This window comes from Rhinoraja longicauda, chromosome 22 (assembly GCF_053455715.1).
Source record: "Rhinoraja longicauda isolate Sanriku21f chromosome 22, sRhiLon1.1, whole genome shotgun sequence".
NCBI classification, from domain to species: Eukaryota; Metazoa; Chordata; class Chondrichthyes; order Rajiformes; family Arhynchobatidae; genus Rhinoraja; species Rhinoraja longicauda.
Genome location: NC_135974.1, coordinates 16,317,319 through 16,334,788, shown reverse-complemented (window position 1 = coordinate 16,334,788; position 17,470 = coordinate 16,317,319). Strand labels below are relative to the sequence as shown.

Below are 17,470 nucleotides of genomic sequence, written 5' to 3'. Positions count from 1 at the left end.
CACGTGCATCTCCCCCAAACTCTGCTATTGCAATCTCTGCTTGCAATGTGGCCTCCGCCACACTGGCAAAATTGCTTTGCTGAGCACCTGCATTCTGTTCGCAATGGCCATCCTGATATTCCGAGCTGGTATTTCTACTCTCTTTCCCATGCTGATCCATCTATCTCCATTGCCCCGGTGAAACTCATTGCAAACCAACACCTTGAACTCCACTTGGGTAGCCTCCAACCCAATGGTGCGAACAGTGGGGCTTTCCAATTTCCGGTAATGCACAACTCCAGTGTTCCTTTACCATTCCCAATGGTCTCCACCCAGATTTTCCCTCCTTTTGTTCTCCTTTTCCAACCTTCCTCCACTGTTCACTCATCACTCTGGTTCAACCACCTGGCTCCATCTGCCCACATATCTATCCACTCTGGTCCCATCACCTACATATCTAGGTCCCTTCTCCCTTTGTTCACCGTTTCCATCCCACCACCTCCATTACCATCACTCTCCCCTGCAGCCTGCACAAGTTCATCTGCTTGAAAAAACAGCTAATCCACAAGGCTATATAACTCCTTTAATATGATGGGTTGTACATTTATGTTAACAAACATTACCAACTTAAAAGATACAAAGGAACACATCAATACATATCATGGGTCTATAGATACGAAACAAAGCATAAATTGTGCGTGTTTAGTTCCACCGATGCGATTCGTAGACAGTCGACATCCTGACAGCCCTCATTGACACTAAAGATGTGAATAACCTTGGCCCGATTTATTACATCCTAATTCCCTCCCCTTCATTGGTGGTCTGAAGTGGCGTCGAGATTATCACAGATGAAACTCTAAATGAACGTATCAAAACATGAGCTGAAGAGAACAGAGATCTCAGTATTGGCAGCTAAACAAGAGGATTCACCTACATTTTCAATTCAATAGCGTGCACTGAGGCAAAGCACATGGCCCGGCTGATTTATTTTCATAGTGCCATCCACTGCTGTTATGACTGGCTTTAAGGAAACCTATTTCAGCTCCACTTCGGAAGCAAATGAACAAAGGTGAGCAAAACCGAGAATAGGAAATTGTGGAAACAAGGAACTGCAGATACAGGTTAATACATAAAAGGACATGGTGCTGGAGTAACTCAGTGGGTCAGGCAGCATCTCTGGAGAACATGGATAGGTAATGTTTTGGGTCGAGAGCCTTCTTCCATCCATGTTCTCCAAAGATGTTGCCTGACCTGCTGAGTTACAGCTCTTTGTCCTTTTGAGAGTGAAGTTACTGTGTTAAATGTGAAGGCAAGGTCTCCCAACAGTCAATTCTGATCGAACGTGACCAGTGGCCTGGTCGGTTCCTTGGCCACTGAATTGCAGGGAATGGCAAGGATAGATTGCAGGGAAAATGAGTGAGGAGATGGTATTGCTCTGTGAGCTGCCATACAAGGAAGTCATTTCAACCCATCAACCCAAGACATAATATCAAAAATAGAAATAGTTCTAATGAATAGCAAAGATAATTAGTAAAGGACAAATATGGGCAGTTTGGGTCAATTGCTATTGTGCACACAATGCTAAGATTCCCTTTTCTTCCTCATTATCGTGGGAAGAGGCTCCAAACACCATACTACCTTTCACACTTGGATTTAAGTAAGAATAACCCATTTAGATAAGCTCATCTCCAAACCTTGTGTAGGAATCCTCACCTTCAAAATAGAACACAAAGTGCTTGAGTAACTCAGCGGGTCAGGCAGTATCTCTGAAGGACATGGATAGGCGACGTTTTGGATCGGACTTGAAGTGTCGCCTACACTTGTCCTCCAGAGATGCTGCCTGACCAGCTGAGTTACTCCAGCACTTTGTGTTCGACGCACAATCCAGCATCTGCAGTTCCTTGTGTCACCTTCAAAATAGAACAATTTAAAAAGGAAATTAATTACCCCAGTCTAATAAATGTAGCAGTAAATATGTTTGTCCTTCATTGTTTCAAGTGGGCCAGAGGGTTACCCTTGTTAATCATTGTGAAAGTACAGATCAGAGTTTGCCCATTTAATGGCGTAGCGAAATAAACATCACTCTTGCATTCTATACTTGGGCATGTCCTTTAAGAGGCAGGCTCAAGAACAGATCCCATTTCATCTGCTCCTGAAGCCCAGCAGCTTCACAGCACAGAATCCCTAAATTTGTCTTAGACGATAAACAGTGTCTACAGCAGAGACATACGGACTATAGTTTAGTTTAGAGAAACAGCATGGAAACAGGCCTTTCAACCACACCATCGATCACTCATTCTTACTAGTTCTGTTACATTCACTTCCTGCACACTAGGGGCAATGTACCAAGGCCAAATGAACCAGGACTTGCAATTGATCTGAAGAAGGGACCCAACCCAAAACTTCACCTATCCATGTTCTTCAGAGATGCTGCCTGACCCGCTGAGTTACTCCAGTACTTTGTATTTTTTTCCGACCTGATACTTTACCTATTCATGTCCTCGAGAGGAGCTGACTGAATGCTGAATTACTCCAGCGGTTGTGTCTTTTTTTTTTTAAGCCAGCATCTGCAGATCCTTGCTTTTTCAATTTCTCAAGCTCATTTTCTCATCTTTCCTGTTCTGAAGGAGAGTCTTCAAACTGAAACCTGAATAGGTGACAGTTTCGGGTCGGGACCCTTCTTTATTGATTGTGGTGGGGAGGTGGAGGGAGAAAGCTGGAAGTTTTTCTTTTTTTGGTCGCCTTTAATTGAAAGGAAGGTGCACGAGGGTCTCGCAGAGACCGTGAGAGAAACCGAACAAGTGTACTGCACAGGGGTACTGTCTAATTTCCTTGTCCAGTGGATGAAGATAAAAATGAGACCGATCTGCAGTGCAAGACCGTTCCCCAAGCAAGGTATCTAGATCACAAGATGGCAGCATCTTTGTTTTCATTTAACCTAGATCACCTGATTGATATCAAACTTGCTACTCTATTAAATAGACTGATTGCATCAGTCCCTCTTCAGGGCTAGCTGATAGCCACCATGTTAAGGTACCAGTGATAAGCAAGAAGCAACATTTCAATCAATACACACGAGGGAGATTGCTTCAAACATTAATAATTTCTGATGAGATATTTTTTCATTAGCCAGTTTGCTGATAGATTAAGGTTTGAGTTTACCAATATAGATAAGATGCTAGAATTCGCATTTACTGTAAAGCACTGACTCATCATGAGGCACACCGATTCATTTGCTTTAATTTACCCATTCTGCAAATGACGTAACCCGAGTCCCATCTTACAGTCGCTGACCACGCCAACTGTCCTTCCCAGCGGCCAGTTTCTTCTGGAATATTCTAATGCTGTGACCATTTAATGTTCTTCAAGTCCATGCCTTCCTGAACCATTTCCCAGAGTGGGCTACAAAATAAAATGGAGGAATGGGGGGGGGGGGGGGGGGGGGAGAAGAGGTGCGGAGAGAGAGACAGAAACAAAAATGAGGGAAGAGATTCAACATATCTTTCAGCCTGACTTTCTTTCCTTTCAAACTAATAAATCTAGGTTCACGAGTAGGGCTAGGTCCGGCATCCTCCCTAGCTCCCATCTCATCTCAGTTTAACCATTTACACCTCAACATCTCTTTAGTTTAGTTCAGAGATATAGCGAGTCCAGGCAACAATCGATCACCGTTCACACTAGTTCCATGTCATCCCCCTTTCTCACACACTCCCAACACTAGGGGCAATTACAGAGGCCAATTAAAATACCGACCTGTACGTCTTTGGTGTGTGGGAGGAAACCGGAAACAGCCCGAAAGGGGAACCCACCCTCCTAACCGCCAAAACGAAGGGGGGCACCGAGAACGAAGGGGGGGGGGGCAGGCTGGCAGAAGGTACAAGAACAAACGGGGGACCTGGAAGGGGCCACAGAACGAAGGGGGGACCCGGCACTGAGAACAGGGGGAGGGGGGAATTTACAGTGGCCAGCAATGTTCAGTTAACTTTTGCAACTTTGTTGGCGCCAAAGCCTGACGACACTTGTATACTACCTAGGTGAGGTCTACTACGTGATTTTACCGGATGTATGCAAAACAAAGCCCAGTGAGACCGGCCAACGATCAGCCCATCCACTAGCACTACCCTACACACTAGGGATAATTTATAATCTTTACCAAAGCCAATTAACCTACAAACCCATACGTTTTTAGTGTGTGGGGAGAAACTGGAGCACCAGTGGAAAACTCACACGGTCAGAGAGAACGTACAAACTCCGTACAGACAGCACCCGTAGTCAGGATTGAACCCGGGTCTCTGGCGCTGTAAGGCATGCAATCTTTGACAAATTTCATTTTCAAAGTAGCTGCCATCCCTCAATGTTTCAACTGATGTATGCCTCACGTACCTCATGTCCCTCAACCTCCGCACTTGCTGGATGCACCGCTCTGCTGTGTGGTCCACCTCCTGCTCAGTGGTGAAACGTCCAATGCCAAATCTGCAGCAACAAGAACACCCGTGTCAGGCAACCGCCTACAGGTACCACCAGAACACAAGCAAAACACTAAACACAATTTCTGGATGTCCTGGAAAAAAGAAAGCGTAGAACAGCCATCTCTACGTATGAAAGACACAAGAAACTGCAGGTGCTGGAATCTTGCGTGAAACATGAAGTGCTGGAGTGACCCTTGGACTATCTTTAATCCTTATTTACCTTGCACTAAACATTATTCCCTTTATCCTTTACCTGTACATTGTGGACGACTTGTTTGTAATCATGTATAGTTTTTCTGCTGACTGGATAGAACGTATCAAAAAAGCTTTTCACTGTACCTCAGCTCACTAAACTGACTCAATGGGTCAGACAGCATCTCGAGGACACAGATAGGTGACCTTTCTCCAGACTCAGCACGAAGAAGGGTCCTGAACTGAAACTTTCCCTATCCATGTTTCCTCCACTGTCAACTAGCCTTGAAGAGGGACCGGTGGAATTGGTCGATTTAATACTGCAGCTAGTGTGATTTCAATCAGTTGATCCAGGATAAAAGAAAACAAAAATCGTGTCATCTTGTGATCGAGATACCTCGCTTGGGGAACGGCTTTGCACTGCAGATTGGTCTCATTTTATCTTCATCACCCATTGAAAAAGTTAGACGGCCCCTGTGCAGCACACATGTACAGTTTCTCACAGAAGCTCTGTAAGACCTTCTTTTACACTTTCTGTTGGGTTCTTGCCCTTTCAATTAAAGAAAGACACAAAACCATCTTCCCTCCTCACCCAGCATGCTTAATAGTGCAGCTTAACCCAAAGCTCACACATTTCCATGTCCATTCTTGCCGAGTTGGCAAGGTAATCAAGCACTCCAATCTCCTCAGGCAATGAGAAAGAAAGGGTTAAAACGAGACAAGGACCTGAGCAAAATATAAATAGCTGGAGAACTCAGCTGGTTGTGCAGCAACTGAGGAGGGAAATGGACATGATCTGCCCATTCCCTCCAGAGATGCTGCCTGTCCTGCTGAGTTCCTCTCGTGCTTTGTTTTTTTGCTTGAGATTCCAGCATCTGCAGTTGCTAATGTCAGCAAGATGGCGGCTATTTGGCTTCCCCCCCAAAAAATCTAAGAACATAAAAAGACAGATTTAATGAAGAAGTGAGGTGCTGAAGGTGATTGATCAGATCCACAGGAAAACTGAGGGTAAGTTGGGTGGAGAGAGTGGGACAGAGGGAAGAAGCACTGTTCTGCACTACATTGGAGATTTTGGTATTTTCAAGAGTGTTTAATTGTCATATGTGCTTACAACAGGATAACACGTCTATAAACACTGTATTCAAAAGATCACGCAGTACACAAAAAAAAGCAATTTTTAAAAAGTGCAAAAACAATAAAAGCCCCGTCCGTAGTGCAACCAAGACAGCCCGTAGTTCGAAGCTTAGTTGGTGTTTGTCGTGTTCAAGAGCCTGATGGTTGTTGGGACAAAGCTGTTCCTGAACCGGGAGCAAACCAAGTCAACAGCCCGAAAGGGGAGCCAACCCTCCTACCTGATTGAAGAATGTGCCAAGTCTTCATCAGCTCCAATCGCTCGCAAAACATAGGAAGGCTCCAGAGAGGCTGACGTACAAGCACTGAAAATAGACACACAATGCACAGCGCTGAAGTGAATCTTAATTGAGTAAAATGCAACTTTCACATTAGCTTGACCTTTTGGAAGTTATTTAAGATTCTCGTTAAGCTGCAGGCAGGTGGTAATGAAGAGTATATATTATCATGAAAAGACTTGGAATGATTGAAAGATACAGGGTGGAAACAGACCCTTAAGCCTCACAGCACCAGAGGCCCGGATTCGATCCTGACATCAGGTACTGACTGTGTGGACTTTGCATGTTCTCCCAGTCACCACGCGAGTTTTCTCTGGGTGTTCCCAGTTTCCTCCTACATCCCAAAGACGTGCGGGTTTGAAGGTTAATTGGCCCTCTGTAATTTGCCCCGAGTATGTTGGGAGTGGATGCGAAAATTGGATAACATCGAATTAGTGTGAGCAGGTGATCGATGGTCAACATGGACTCAGTGGGCTGAAGGGCATGTTTCCATGCTATGACTGCAGACTAAACTATTGAAAAATGAAGATAACATATGGTGTCAGGAATCTTGGGACAATCATGGAGAATGAAACTGTTTTACAAGCAACATGTGGAAAAGAAATTCCCCTCTTGGAGAAGTCAAATTCTAAGCTCAGATATACAAAATCAGAATAAATAAATGATGATTTTTTTGAGAAGCTTCTTTACTCAGACATGGCAGAATTGGAACTTATTTATTTTAGAGAGTAATTAGGGGTGGACAGGAACGTGGAGTTAAATTTACAATCAGATCAGCCATACTGCGCTGGTGAGCAAAGAAGATTCACAAGGGTTCCGACCCGAAAAGTCACTATCCATAAGATCGACACAAAAAGCTCGAGTAACTCAATGGGTCAGGCAGCATCTCTGGAGAAGGAATGGGTGACGTTTCGGGTCGAGACTTCTTCAGACTAGTCAGGGTAAAGGGAAACAAGAGGTATAGACGATGATGTAGTGAGATTTAGAACAATGAATGAAAGATATGCAAAAAAGTAATGATGATAAAGAAAACAGGCTATCGTTAGCTGTTGGGTGAAAACGAGAAGCTGATGTGACTTGGGTGGGGACAGATGGACAGAGAGGGGGTGCGGTTGTTACCTGAAGTTAGAGAAATCAATATTCATACCACTGGGCTCTAAGCTGCCCAAGCGAAATATGAGATGCTGTTTCCCCAATTTGCGTTTAGCCTCACTCTGACAATGGAGGAGACCTAGGACAGAAAGGTCAGTGTGGAAATGGGAAGGAGAATTAGTGTTTAGCAACCGGGAGATCAGGTAGGTCCAGGCAGACTGAGCGAAGGTGTTCAGTGAAATGATTGCCCAGTTTACGTTTGGTCTCGTCGATGTACAAGAGTCCACATCTTAAACAACAGATACAGTAGATGCAGTTGGAGGAGGTGCAAGTGAACCTCTGCCTGACCTGAAATGACTGTCAGGGTCCATGAACAGAGGTGAGGGAGGAGGTGTAGGGACAGGTGTTGCATCTCCTGCACTTGCAGAAGGTACCTGGGGAGGTGGTGGTTTGGGTGGGAGTAGCTATGGGCACCCGCAAGGGCCGCAGCTATGCCCGCCTCTTCGTAGGGTACCTTGAACAATCCCTGTTCCAGGCGTACACTGGCCCTATTCCCGATGTACGATTATGAGAGGTATAGAGAGAGCAGAATGGAAAGAGGGAAAGGTTTAAACAGAGGATGAAGTTATAAAGGAGATCTGAGAGGTACGTCTTTTTTAAAACAGAGTGGCTGATATCTGGAATATGCAGCCAGAGGCGGTGGTGGAATCAGGTACATTACTGTGTTTAAGAGGCATTTAGACAGATGCTTAAATAGGAAAAGCATAGAAGAATCCAGCCCTAATGCAGGAAAGTAGAATTAGTGTAGACAAGTAAAAAGTTCAGCATGATGTAGTGGACCGAAGAGCCTCTTTCTATACTGAACGACTGTGGTCAACTCCTGTGTCTAATTTAAACTTCTTGTTGAATAAGGCTTCCAAAGACAAAACAGATACACAAAGAATAATGATTATTTCAATTTGTACAATTTTACAGACATAACTATTTTATGTACTGTTATTAAACCAATTACTGACTTTACTATGTGCAGCTTAGCATGCTGTTTTTGCACGATAATCCTTTACATGATTATACTCAGTAACAGTATTATCAAGTGAGACTAATACACTACCTTCCAGATGAGAGGGCTATATCTTTCAAAGCCATCAGAAGACTCTCTCCTTCCACATAGGCGAATGAGAGGTTAATACAGCCTGCAGGAACCAGGTAAAATACACATTGTCATTCTTTCCAACAAAATAGTAACCGCAAACAAGTAAACCTGCAATTTGCATAGATAATTAAGATCCAAAACAAAACAGGGTGGCACTGTGGTGCAGCAGGTAGAGTCACTGCCTAACGGTGCCGGGGGGGGGGGGGGGGGGGGGGGGGGAGAAAGCTGTGTGTGTGTCTTTGTCACCTTTAATTGAAAGGGCAAGAACCCAACAGAAAGTGTCCGAGAGGATCTCGCAGAGACCCTGAGCGAAGCTGTACAAGTGTGCTGCACAGGGATTCTTTTCTCTTCCAGTGGGGAGTGAAAATAAAAGTGAGACCAATCTGAAGTGCAAGACTGTTCCCCAAGCGAGGTACCTAAATAATTTAGGCGTGCGAGGAAGAATCAGTCACCGTACCTGCATACCGCTGCACAGGATCTCCATTGAGAATCACATCAGGGATCGCATCCATTATCTTTGTCACCAAACGCTTGGCCAACTTCGACACGTGCTTGTGATCAAGCTGCAGAAACACAAGCAGCCACGTTAAAACATGCAAAAGTGCAGAACAGCTTAGAAATGCAATGTTCATATTATAGCAAGGGACTATAGACAGGTGCAGACTTAACAGTTTCTCTGCCTTTTCTAACGCTAGACAGCAGCTAGCAACTATACAACTTTTCCATTAAAATTCTTCAATTTTAAGTAGCACCCTCCCCCTCTCTTCCCCATGCCCCCAACCCCCACTCTGATACGAACACTTTAATCCCACCATTCTGTCCCTCTTCCCCCAATTTCACCTGCATCCCTTCCTCTGACTGTACATTTCACCCTTCTCTTCTCAATTGACACTGTTTTGTCTCTTTCTCAATGTAGCCTTTATCCACCTCTCCACCAATCTGCCAATCAACCCTGCCCTCACCTGCATCCACCTATCACTTGTGAAGGAAGGAACTGCAGATATTGGTTACACCGAAGACGGACACAAAGGCTGGAGTAACTCAGCAGGTCATGCAGCATCTCTGGAGAAAAGGAATAGGTAACGTTTTGGATCAACACCAGTCTTGACCAGAAAAATCACCTACTCCTTGTCTCCAGAGATGCTGCCTGACCCAGAGTACTCCAACATTTTGTGTATATCTTCCATCTATCATTAGCCAGGCATTGTCCTGCCTCCAACTCTTTTCTCGCTTTCTCCCCCCACTACAATCAGTCTGAAGAGGGGTCCCAAACTAAAATGTTGTTCGCATATACAAGATCAGGAGTTTATTTTACATAAAAGATACTTCTCCCAGATTCCGTGTTATCCAGTAGTAATGGGTATCTGGGTATCATGAAGAGCAACAGAATTTGACCACATCTTTACCCATAATATATAGATAATTATTTTATTATTGGATAAAGATGAGGTCAAATTCTGTTCTCACAACAATACCCAAGTACCATTATTATCGGTTAACATATGATCTGTAAAAAAAAGTTAAATCCTGTGCCATGGCACAAAGCTCAATAATTAGCAATTCTTCTATCCATATCTCATGCTTTTAATCTTTTCACCTCTCCCCTTTGTCCAACCATCTGCCTATCCAAAACCTCTTTCACCTGCATCGACCGTCTGAAGTTGGGTCTCGACTCAGAATGTCACCTATTCCTTTTCTCTAGAGATGCTGCCTGACCCGCTGAGTTACTCTAGCAGTTTCTGTCCATCTTCGGTGAAAACCAGCATCTGCAGTTCCTTCCTGTACATATCATTTGCCAAGCTTTGTCCTGCCCCACCTCTCTTCCAGCTTTCCTCCTCCCCACCCCCATCGGTCTGAAGAAAGGTCCCGACACAAAACGTCACCTATCCATGTTCTCATGAGATGCTGGCTGACCCGCTGAGTTACTCCAGCACTTTGTGTCTTTTTTTGTAAACCAGCCTCTGCAGTTCCTTGTTTTTCAAAAAACCTCTGCAGTTCACTCACCTCCATCTCCTGCATTCCTATCTCACAGGCCGCCCCAAGCCCGACGACCAGTGGAGTTGGAACTGTACCCGACCGCAGGCCCCGCTCCTGCCCCCCGCCGCTCTGCAAGGCCTCCAGCCGCACCCGGGGCCGCCGGCGGACATACAACGCACCGACTCCTAACGGGGTTTCAGAGCAAAGTGGAAGTGTGGGGTAGACAGGACAAAACAATCATACACCAATGTTAAAAGTTAGTAAGTCAGTGACAAAATGTACTGATCACACAGCAGCACTGTGGCACCATTGGTCGAGCTACTGCCTCAGCGCCAGGGATCCGGTTTCGATCCCGACCTCAGATGTTGTCTGTGTAAAACTTGCACTTTCTCCATGACGACGAGGGTCTCCTCCATTTTTGTTGCTCACCCCCCCCCCCCCCCCCCCCCCCCCCCCGTGTCTCACCTGGGTTATCACCTATCTTTCTCCTCTTCTTCACCCTCCAGCTTCACAATTCGTAATTCTTCAATCCTTTTGTCTCACACCTTCTGTCTTTTCATCTCTGGCCTTTGCCCAACCATCTGCCTATCAACCCCCCCCCCCCCTCTCACCTGCATCCACCTTTCTGTCCTCTCCCCACCACAATCAGTATGAAGAAGAGCCTCTAACCAAAATGTTGCCTATCCATGTTCTCCAATCAATTTACTATAAACTTTACTATAAAATAACAGACTTCCAATGCTGCACATTTTAAAACGGTTAGTCAAAATGAAATTGAAGAATTTTTCATAACACAATTTTCTATCAAGTGAGACTGCTTGGAATAAAGCAATATGTCAACTGTTTTGAAAGCCCTAAAATGCAAAAGTATAAATACATATTTACTTCACCATTTTTTTTGCTCCAGATTGCAGTATCTGCAACCTATGGTTACTGCAGTTGTTTTGAATCCCTTGATCTGTTGCTCAGATGTAAAACTTTCTGTAGAGCAGACAAAAAGTGCTGGATTACTCAGACAGCATCTCTTGCAAAAAAGGATGAGTGACGTATCGGGTAGGGACGCTTCTACAGACTGAAAATTCTGAGAGACTCTCAGTCTGAAGAAGGGTTCGGAACCGAAATGTCACACATACTTTTTCTCCAGGGATGCTGCCTGCCCCGCTGAGTTACTCCAGTGTGCTTTGTGTCCATCTTCGGTACAAACCAGCATCTGCAGTTCCTTCCTACACATCTTGCCTGTAGAGCAGCTTCAATCTCCCCCACAATGGATGACCCTCTTCAGGGTGTGCTCTGACACATATCTCTTGATTCAATCTGGATTAAAAACTATGCCTGCACAGTTTAATAATTTATAGGAAAGCGTTTTCTAAATATAATATTAATTTCAAGTCATTTTATTGAGTTTCTGATGAGCTGTAGGTAACAATGTGACTGAATTCTATACCTTTTGGTCCATAGATTTTGTGACCGCTGATTGACAACAGATCGATTTGCATTTTGTTCACATCAAGGGGAATTTTCGCAACAGCTTGTGCAGCATCCGTATGGAAAAATACCTTCTTAGCTTTACAAATATGACCTGCAGATAACAAAAAATAATTGGTAGATGGATGTAGTCATACAGCACCGAAAAAGTCTCTTCAGCCCAGCTCATTCATGCCGACAAAGATGCCCCATTTAAGCTAGTCCCACTTGCCCACGTTTCCCTCATATCACTCTAAACCTTTTGTATCCATGTACCTGTCCAAGTGACTTGTAAGAGAAAGATCATCCCTCAAACAACACCCTTTCGCCCTTTAAAGACAGTGGAGCAGCTGGTAAAGCTGCTACCTCACACCACCAGAGTCCTGGGATCGATCCTGACCTTGCGTACTGTGTGGAATTTGCACGTTCTCCCTTTGACCACGTGGGTTCCAGTTTCCTCCCACATCGTAAAGATGTGTAGGTTTGTTGGATAATTGTCCCTCTGTAAATTGCTCTAGTGTACACGGAGTGTATGCTAAAGTGGGATCATTTAGATCTAGCGTGAACGGTTAATCGTTGGTTGGTATGAACTCAATAGGCTGAAGGGCCAGTTTCATGCTGTAGATTACAATCAATTCAATCAAGCTAGTGCCTTGAGCCACACAAACAAAGTTTGACTGAGTAAATAGCTTTCCCAACCACCTAAATTACAAAGAGGAAACCAACATTTTGTTCTCTATTGCAAATGAATACCCTCCTCTACAAGGAACACCCGGTTACAAACAAATTATACTTGGCTGTAGAATGCCTATGATCAGTTAATATCCGGGCATTATCAGGGACCCAAGTGGAATACATTATAGTAGAACAAGTGAGTGTTACATACCTATATCGCCAATTGGTTGCTGTACCCCAATTTCATTGTTCACAGTCATTATTGACACCACACTCGTATCCGGTCTAATTGCTTTCTCCAATTCCTAATAAGTATAGATACAACTATTAGTTGGAAAACAACTGGGCTTTAAATAAAACAACTGGCTTTAAATAAAGCAACTCCATCCAAATTGCGGCAGTGATCCAGTTGGCTGTGATCAATGTTCCCCATTTTGAAAGCAGCCAGAATCTCCACACTCCAGTCCAGAAACTATTCGTCTTTGATTATTTCTACTGCTTTTTTGAGGCAGCATGACATCAACCCCGAAATAAAGGGTTAAATTCTGGGGGAAAAAGTCCCAGGAAAAATACTTGAAATAGCAAAAATAAAGACTTGCCTCCAAATCAACAAGGCCATTTATTTTCACCGGTAGATAGGTAACTTCAAATCCCTCAGTCTCAAGCATGCGGCAAGAATCCAGTACACATTTGTGCTCTGTCTGAGTCGTGATGACGTGCTTCTTTTTGGCTTTGTAAAACCTTGCAACACCCTGGTAATAACAGAACAAAAATAGATCTATAGCATGAATATATAACCTATAAAAATAAAGATGAAGAGATAACCTTAGCTTTATCCTTCAGAATCTGTTAGCATTAGAGCGCCAGAGACCAGGGCCTGCTTCCATGCTGTATCTCTAAAACTAAAAACAATTACTCTTGGGATAAATTTCATTCACCTCAAATGTATGTCATTTTTACAGTATTATACCAGGAAAAAAAATGGTTTAAAATTATGATAGACCACAGTATTGGTCTTTAATCCCTCCCAAATACACTGTTAACCCACAAGATCAACGGGCAATGAGACAGGTTAACCATCAGTAAATGATACATTGGGCTTAACACCAAGCCACTGAACTGGAAAACTTGCCTTGATGGCGATGTTGTTTGATTCTGTCGCACCACTGGTGAAGATAATTTCTCGCTCGTCAGCTCCAATCACAGCAGCTGTTTGCTGGAGTAACAAATGATTTCATGAAACATCCAAGAATGAATGTTGGTAAAAAACTTCCATACTAGGTTTCTAAAAAAAAAACTTCTAAAAGATGCACATTTAATCTCACCCAAATTCTCTAGGAAAATTACACAATATTTGGGCAGGACTAAAGAGCAATTCATAGAATGAAAATAAATCATAAACTCACACTCTAATAGTCTGTAGATATCTTAGAAATACACTGAGCTGTAGGACAGGAGAATTCATCTTACAACACATTAATTATCTTGAAGGGGAAAAAACATGTTTTGAGAAAAGGAGACAAGAGACTGCAAATGCTGGAATCTTGAGCAAAACAATAAAGTGCTGGTGGAATTCCTGCGACTATAATACAATACTGTTTAAATGATCACCCCCCATTTATAATCCAAGTTCCACCCATAGAGCCATTCATTAGGTGACTCCAAGAAAATACCTATATTCCACTCCTCCTTTCTTACCTCCAACTCTATAACCCTTGTAACATGTACCCTAGAATATTTAGCTGCCAGTCCCTCAGCCATGGTTTACTTGGGGCTATAATATCAGATTCCCAAGTATCAACCCTGCCGAGCTCTTCTTCCTTTCCAGCCACGCTTTCTGCACTAAAATAAATGCATATATCTTCCTCAGTTCCTGTCCAGCTGCCTATTCCATCTACTGTTAGTAAAAAGGCAAAATAGGAAGGCTTTAAGGATAATCGTTACACAAGAGATTGCAGATGCCAGAATCTTGAGGAAAACACAATGTTCTTCAGAAGGTCCCAACGTGAAATGTTCATTTCCCTCCCCAGGGACTGCCTGACCTGCCAGCACATTATTAAAGAGGCAAAGGTTGTTGGGTGGATTAAGTTTCTTTGTTGCATCTGTCTGTAAAACAAACTTCTACAGGCCCATGGAGGAGGAAGAGATTTTAAAAAACATCAAGCAAAAGCAAACGTCTAAATGCCGATTGTAATTAACTCTCAACCAAACACTGAACCAAATCAGAATTCAAGTGTGCTAATTATAATTAAAGAGAGCTGGCAGAGCTACGAGAGAAAAATGCTCACCTTTCTCGCTTTCTCCATGGCTGCCTCACTCTCCCAACCATATGCATGTGTTCTTGAATGAGGGTTACCATAATAGTTCACCAGATAAGGGAGCATTGCATCCAACACTCGCGGATCCTAGAGGTTAATTGGGAACATTAAGCACGCTGGTAACACAGTGGCATACATTGCACTGTCATGACTTGGGGACAAGACCAGAGGGCTATATCAGTATCTTTAATTTAAATACTACGAGACAGGACTAGTGGGCTGGGTAAACAAGCTCAGAAACAGAACATCCAAGGAACAGTGGTAGATATTCAAACTGCCTCCGTAATGCTCGACAATAGTTTATCCCAGTCAAAAAGAGAGGTTCCATGAGGCATAATGAATTGTTAACAGATGAGGTAAAAGGTAATGGAGATACAAGGAACTATAGCTTTAAGGAAATAAAGACACAAAGTACTGGAGTAAGTCAGCAGATCAGGCATCTGTGGAGAAGATGAATAGGTGATCTTTTGGGTCAGGACCCTTTTTCAGACTGATTGGAGGGGAGGGGGTGTGGGGAGAAAGCTTGAAGAAAAGTAGGGACAGGACTAAGCCTGGCTTTAACATTTAATTATGTTAAATTGAAAAAATGGCTTTCAAAGTGGCAAGGGTATGTTGTAGATCAGAGGACTGAGAAGCTTTTTGAATTCAGTAGCATGTGCAACACATTTAGAAGTGAGAAAAAAGAATTTGGGATTTAAGGACACAACCATAACATTTAAGATGACACCTCAGAGCAATATCAACGAGGCACCTCCTAATGGATTCATTGCCCTTTATTTCAACATCATCAGTACATATTGTAGCACGTAATCTGGTGTTTGTTTACCTAGTAAACTTGCCACCAAACCTTTCCGACAATTGGGAGGAATAATGAACGTCTTAGGTTTATTATTGTTAAGTGTACTGAGCCAATATCACTTAAAAGAATGCAACAGAGTAAGATAATTGCTAAAGCATCAAGGATGAGCAATAAATTCTGACATGGTCCACGAAAACCAAATCTCAGAAAAGACAAAATTCTGTACCAGTGGTGTTGTTGCTTGGAAATCCAAGTATAGAGGGCGGAGTTCATTTTCTTGATTTTTTGAAGTCTTGCCATCTAGAGTGAGTGCTTGAAAATTATACAAAGAAACAGGATCAACAAGGAAGTTCAGTCATTGGGCCTTGCATACATTATGCAGACCAGGCTCTGCCTCATTCTGCCCCACCCCACCCCTCTTTGCCCCCCCACTAACTCTCTTAACGTGTTCTCCTCTCCATTCATTCTGTTCCCTCCAACATACCATGCACTCCCCCTCCTCATTCCCACTCTCCCCATCTCCACTCCCATATCCCCACTCTCCCCTTCATTCCCCTCACCCTCGTCCTCAACCCCCCCCCCCTTCTAAGCCTCTCCCCTACCCGCGATTCTCCTCCTCACCCCACCCTCCCGTCAACGCTCTCCCTCCCCACCCGCACCCCCATCCCTCTTCAACCTCCATATCCCCCACTCTCCATCTCACCCCCACCTCGCTCAGCAGCCGCCTCTCGGGCCTGCGACAGGCTGAGCCACCGACACCAGGCTCCGCGGGCGGCGGGGAACAGCCGGACGGAGCAGGGGCACCACATCTGCAGCTGCCGTGCGCCAACTGCCTGAGCCGCAAGGCCGTGTGGAGGGAGAGGGAGAGAGAGAGAGGCAGGGTGGGAGATACGACTCGAGTACCGCCCGGAAACCACGCTTGACCCTTCACCCTGACAACGGACGTGAGATACCGCGCCGGTCACGTGGGTCTCCATTAAAGCCCATAAACTGATTCATTAATTCACTTGAACAAACATTTTGAAGGCGCCGAGCGGATTTGATTTTCAGTCATATTAAGAATTGCAACCGGGAGCAGCCTGCAGCTTGTGCGGGAACAGTGGGTGGGAGAGAGGGAGAGAGACAAACTGCAAGGGGGGAGAGGCAAGGGTGGATGGGCCGATGGCCAGGGGTGCAATGGGGACTGGTGTAGACGAGGGTGTCCAATCAGTAGGTTACAGGGATCAGGCTCCACAGGGATTAGTTCATTCTTGTCACATTTAAAGAGACAGTGAGGAAGTTTAGAAAGGGGGGGCTCTCTGAAACATCGAATAGTGAAAGGCGTGGTAAATATGAAGATGTTTCCATTAGCCTCAGAATAAATGGACGTTCCTTTAAAAAGGAGATGAGGGATTAGTCAGAGGGTGGTGAATCTGTGGAATTCATTGCCACAGATGGCTGTGGAGGCCAAATCAATGGATTTTTTAAGGCAGATTGATAGATTCTTGATTAGTAAGGGTGTCAGAGGTTATGGGGAGAAGGCAGGATAATGGGGTTAGGAGCGAGAGATAGATCAGCCATGATTGAATGGCTGTCTACTCCGACTTGATGGGCCGAATGGCCTAATTCTGCTGCTAGAACTTATGAACTTGGGAGAAATAATGGTTCAATAGTTGAACCATTGGACTGCAGATGCTCAATTGCAAAACAAAAGACAAAAGCGCTGGAGTAACTCGCCAGTAATGCAACTGGATTACAAAACTTTTGTTACTGGAGAATATTTTGAGGGATAAGATATGATGCATTTGGATAGATAGGCTAATGAGGAAAGACATTTCTGGAACAACAAGTCAGGCAGCATCTTGGGAGAAAACAGGATTGGTGATGTTTTGGGTCAGGACCCTGAAGGGGGGGGGGGGGAGGAGGGAGATGGAGGTAACTGAAGACCAGGATTGGGGATAGTA

General features: G+C 44.2%; 1 protein-coding gene across 1 annotated transcript; it reads right to left on the bottom strand.

The window, feature by feature from the left end:
• Nucleotides 1-545: 545 nt before the first annotated feature.
• On the bottom strand, nt 546-16,441 carry nfs1 (NFS1 cysteine desulfurase). The gene is made up of 13 exons (XM_078418845.1): nt 16,237-16,441; nt 15,754-15,839; nt 14,699-14,815; nt 13,543-13,626; nt 13,010-13,162; nt 12,622-12,715; nt 11,716-11,850; nt 10,299-10,456; nt 8,752-8,857; nt 8,253-8,334; nt 5,993-6,076; nt 4,363-4,452; nt 546-3,381 (listed from the first exon to the last, which is right to left on the bottom strand). The coding sequence occupies exons 1-13, from the start codon at nt 16,334-16,336 to the stop codon at nt 3,318-3,320; spliced, it is 1,353 nt and encodes a 450-aa protein (XP_078274971.1). The 5' UTR covers nt 16,337-16,441; the 3' UTR covers nt 546-3,317.
• Between the last annotated feature and the right edge of the window lie 1,029 nt (nt 16,442-17,470).

Excerpts from the sequence above, each read along its gene's own strand:
- nfs1 (XM_078418845.1), bottom strand. The coding sequence starts at position 16,336 with ATGTGGTGCCCCTGCTCCGTCCGGCTGTTCCCCGCCGCCCGCGGAGCC. Across the intron at positions 6,077-8,252 it reads ATAGCCCTCTCATCTGGAAG|TGCTTGTACGTCAGCCTCTC; the intron begins GTAGTGTATTAG and ends GTCTATTTTCAG. Across the intron at positions 4,453-5,992 it reads TTGGCACATTCTTCAATCAG|ATTTGGCATTGGACGTTTCA; the intron begins GTAGGAGGGTTG and ends TTGTTGCTGCAG.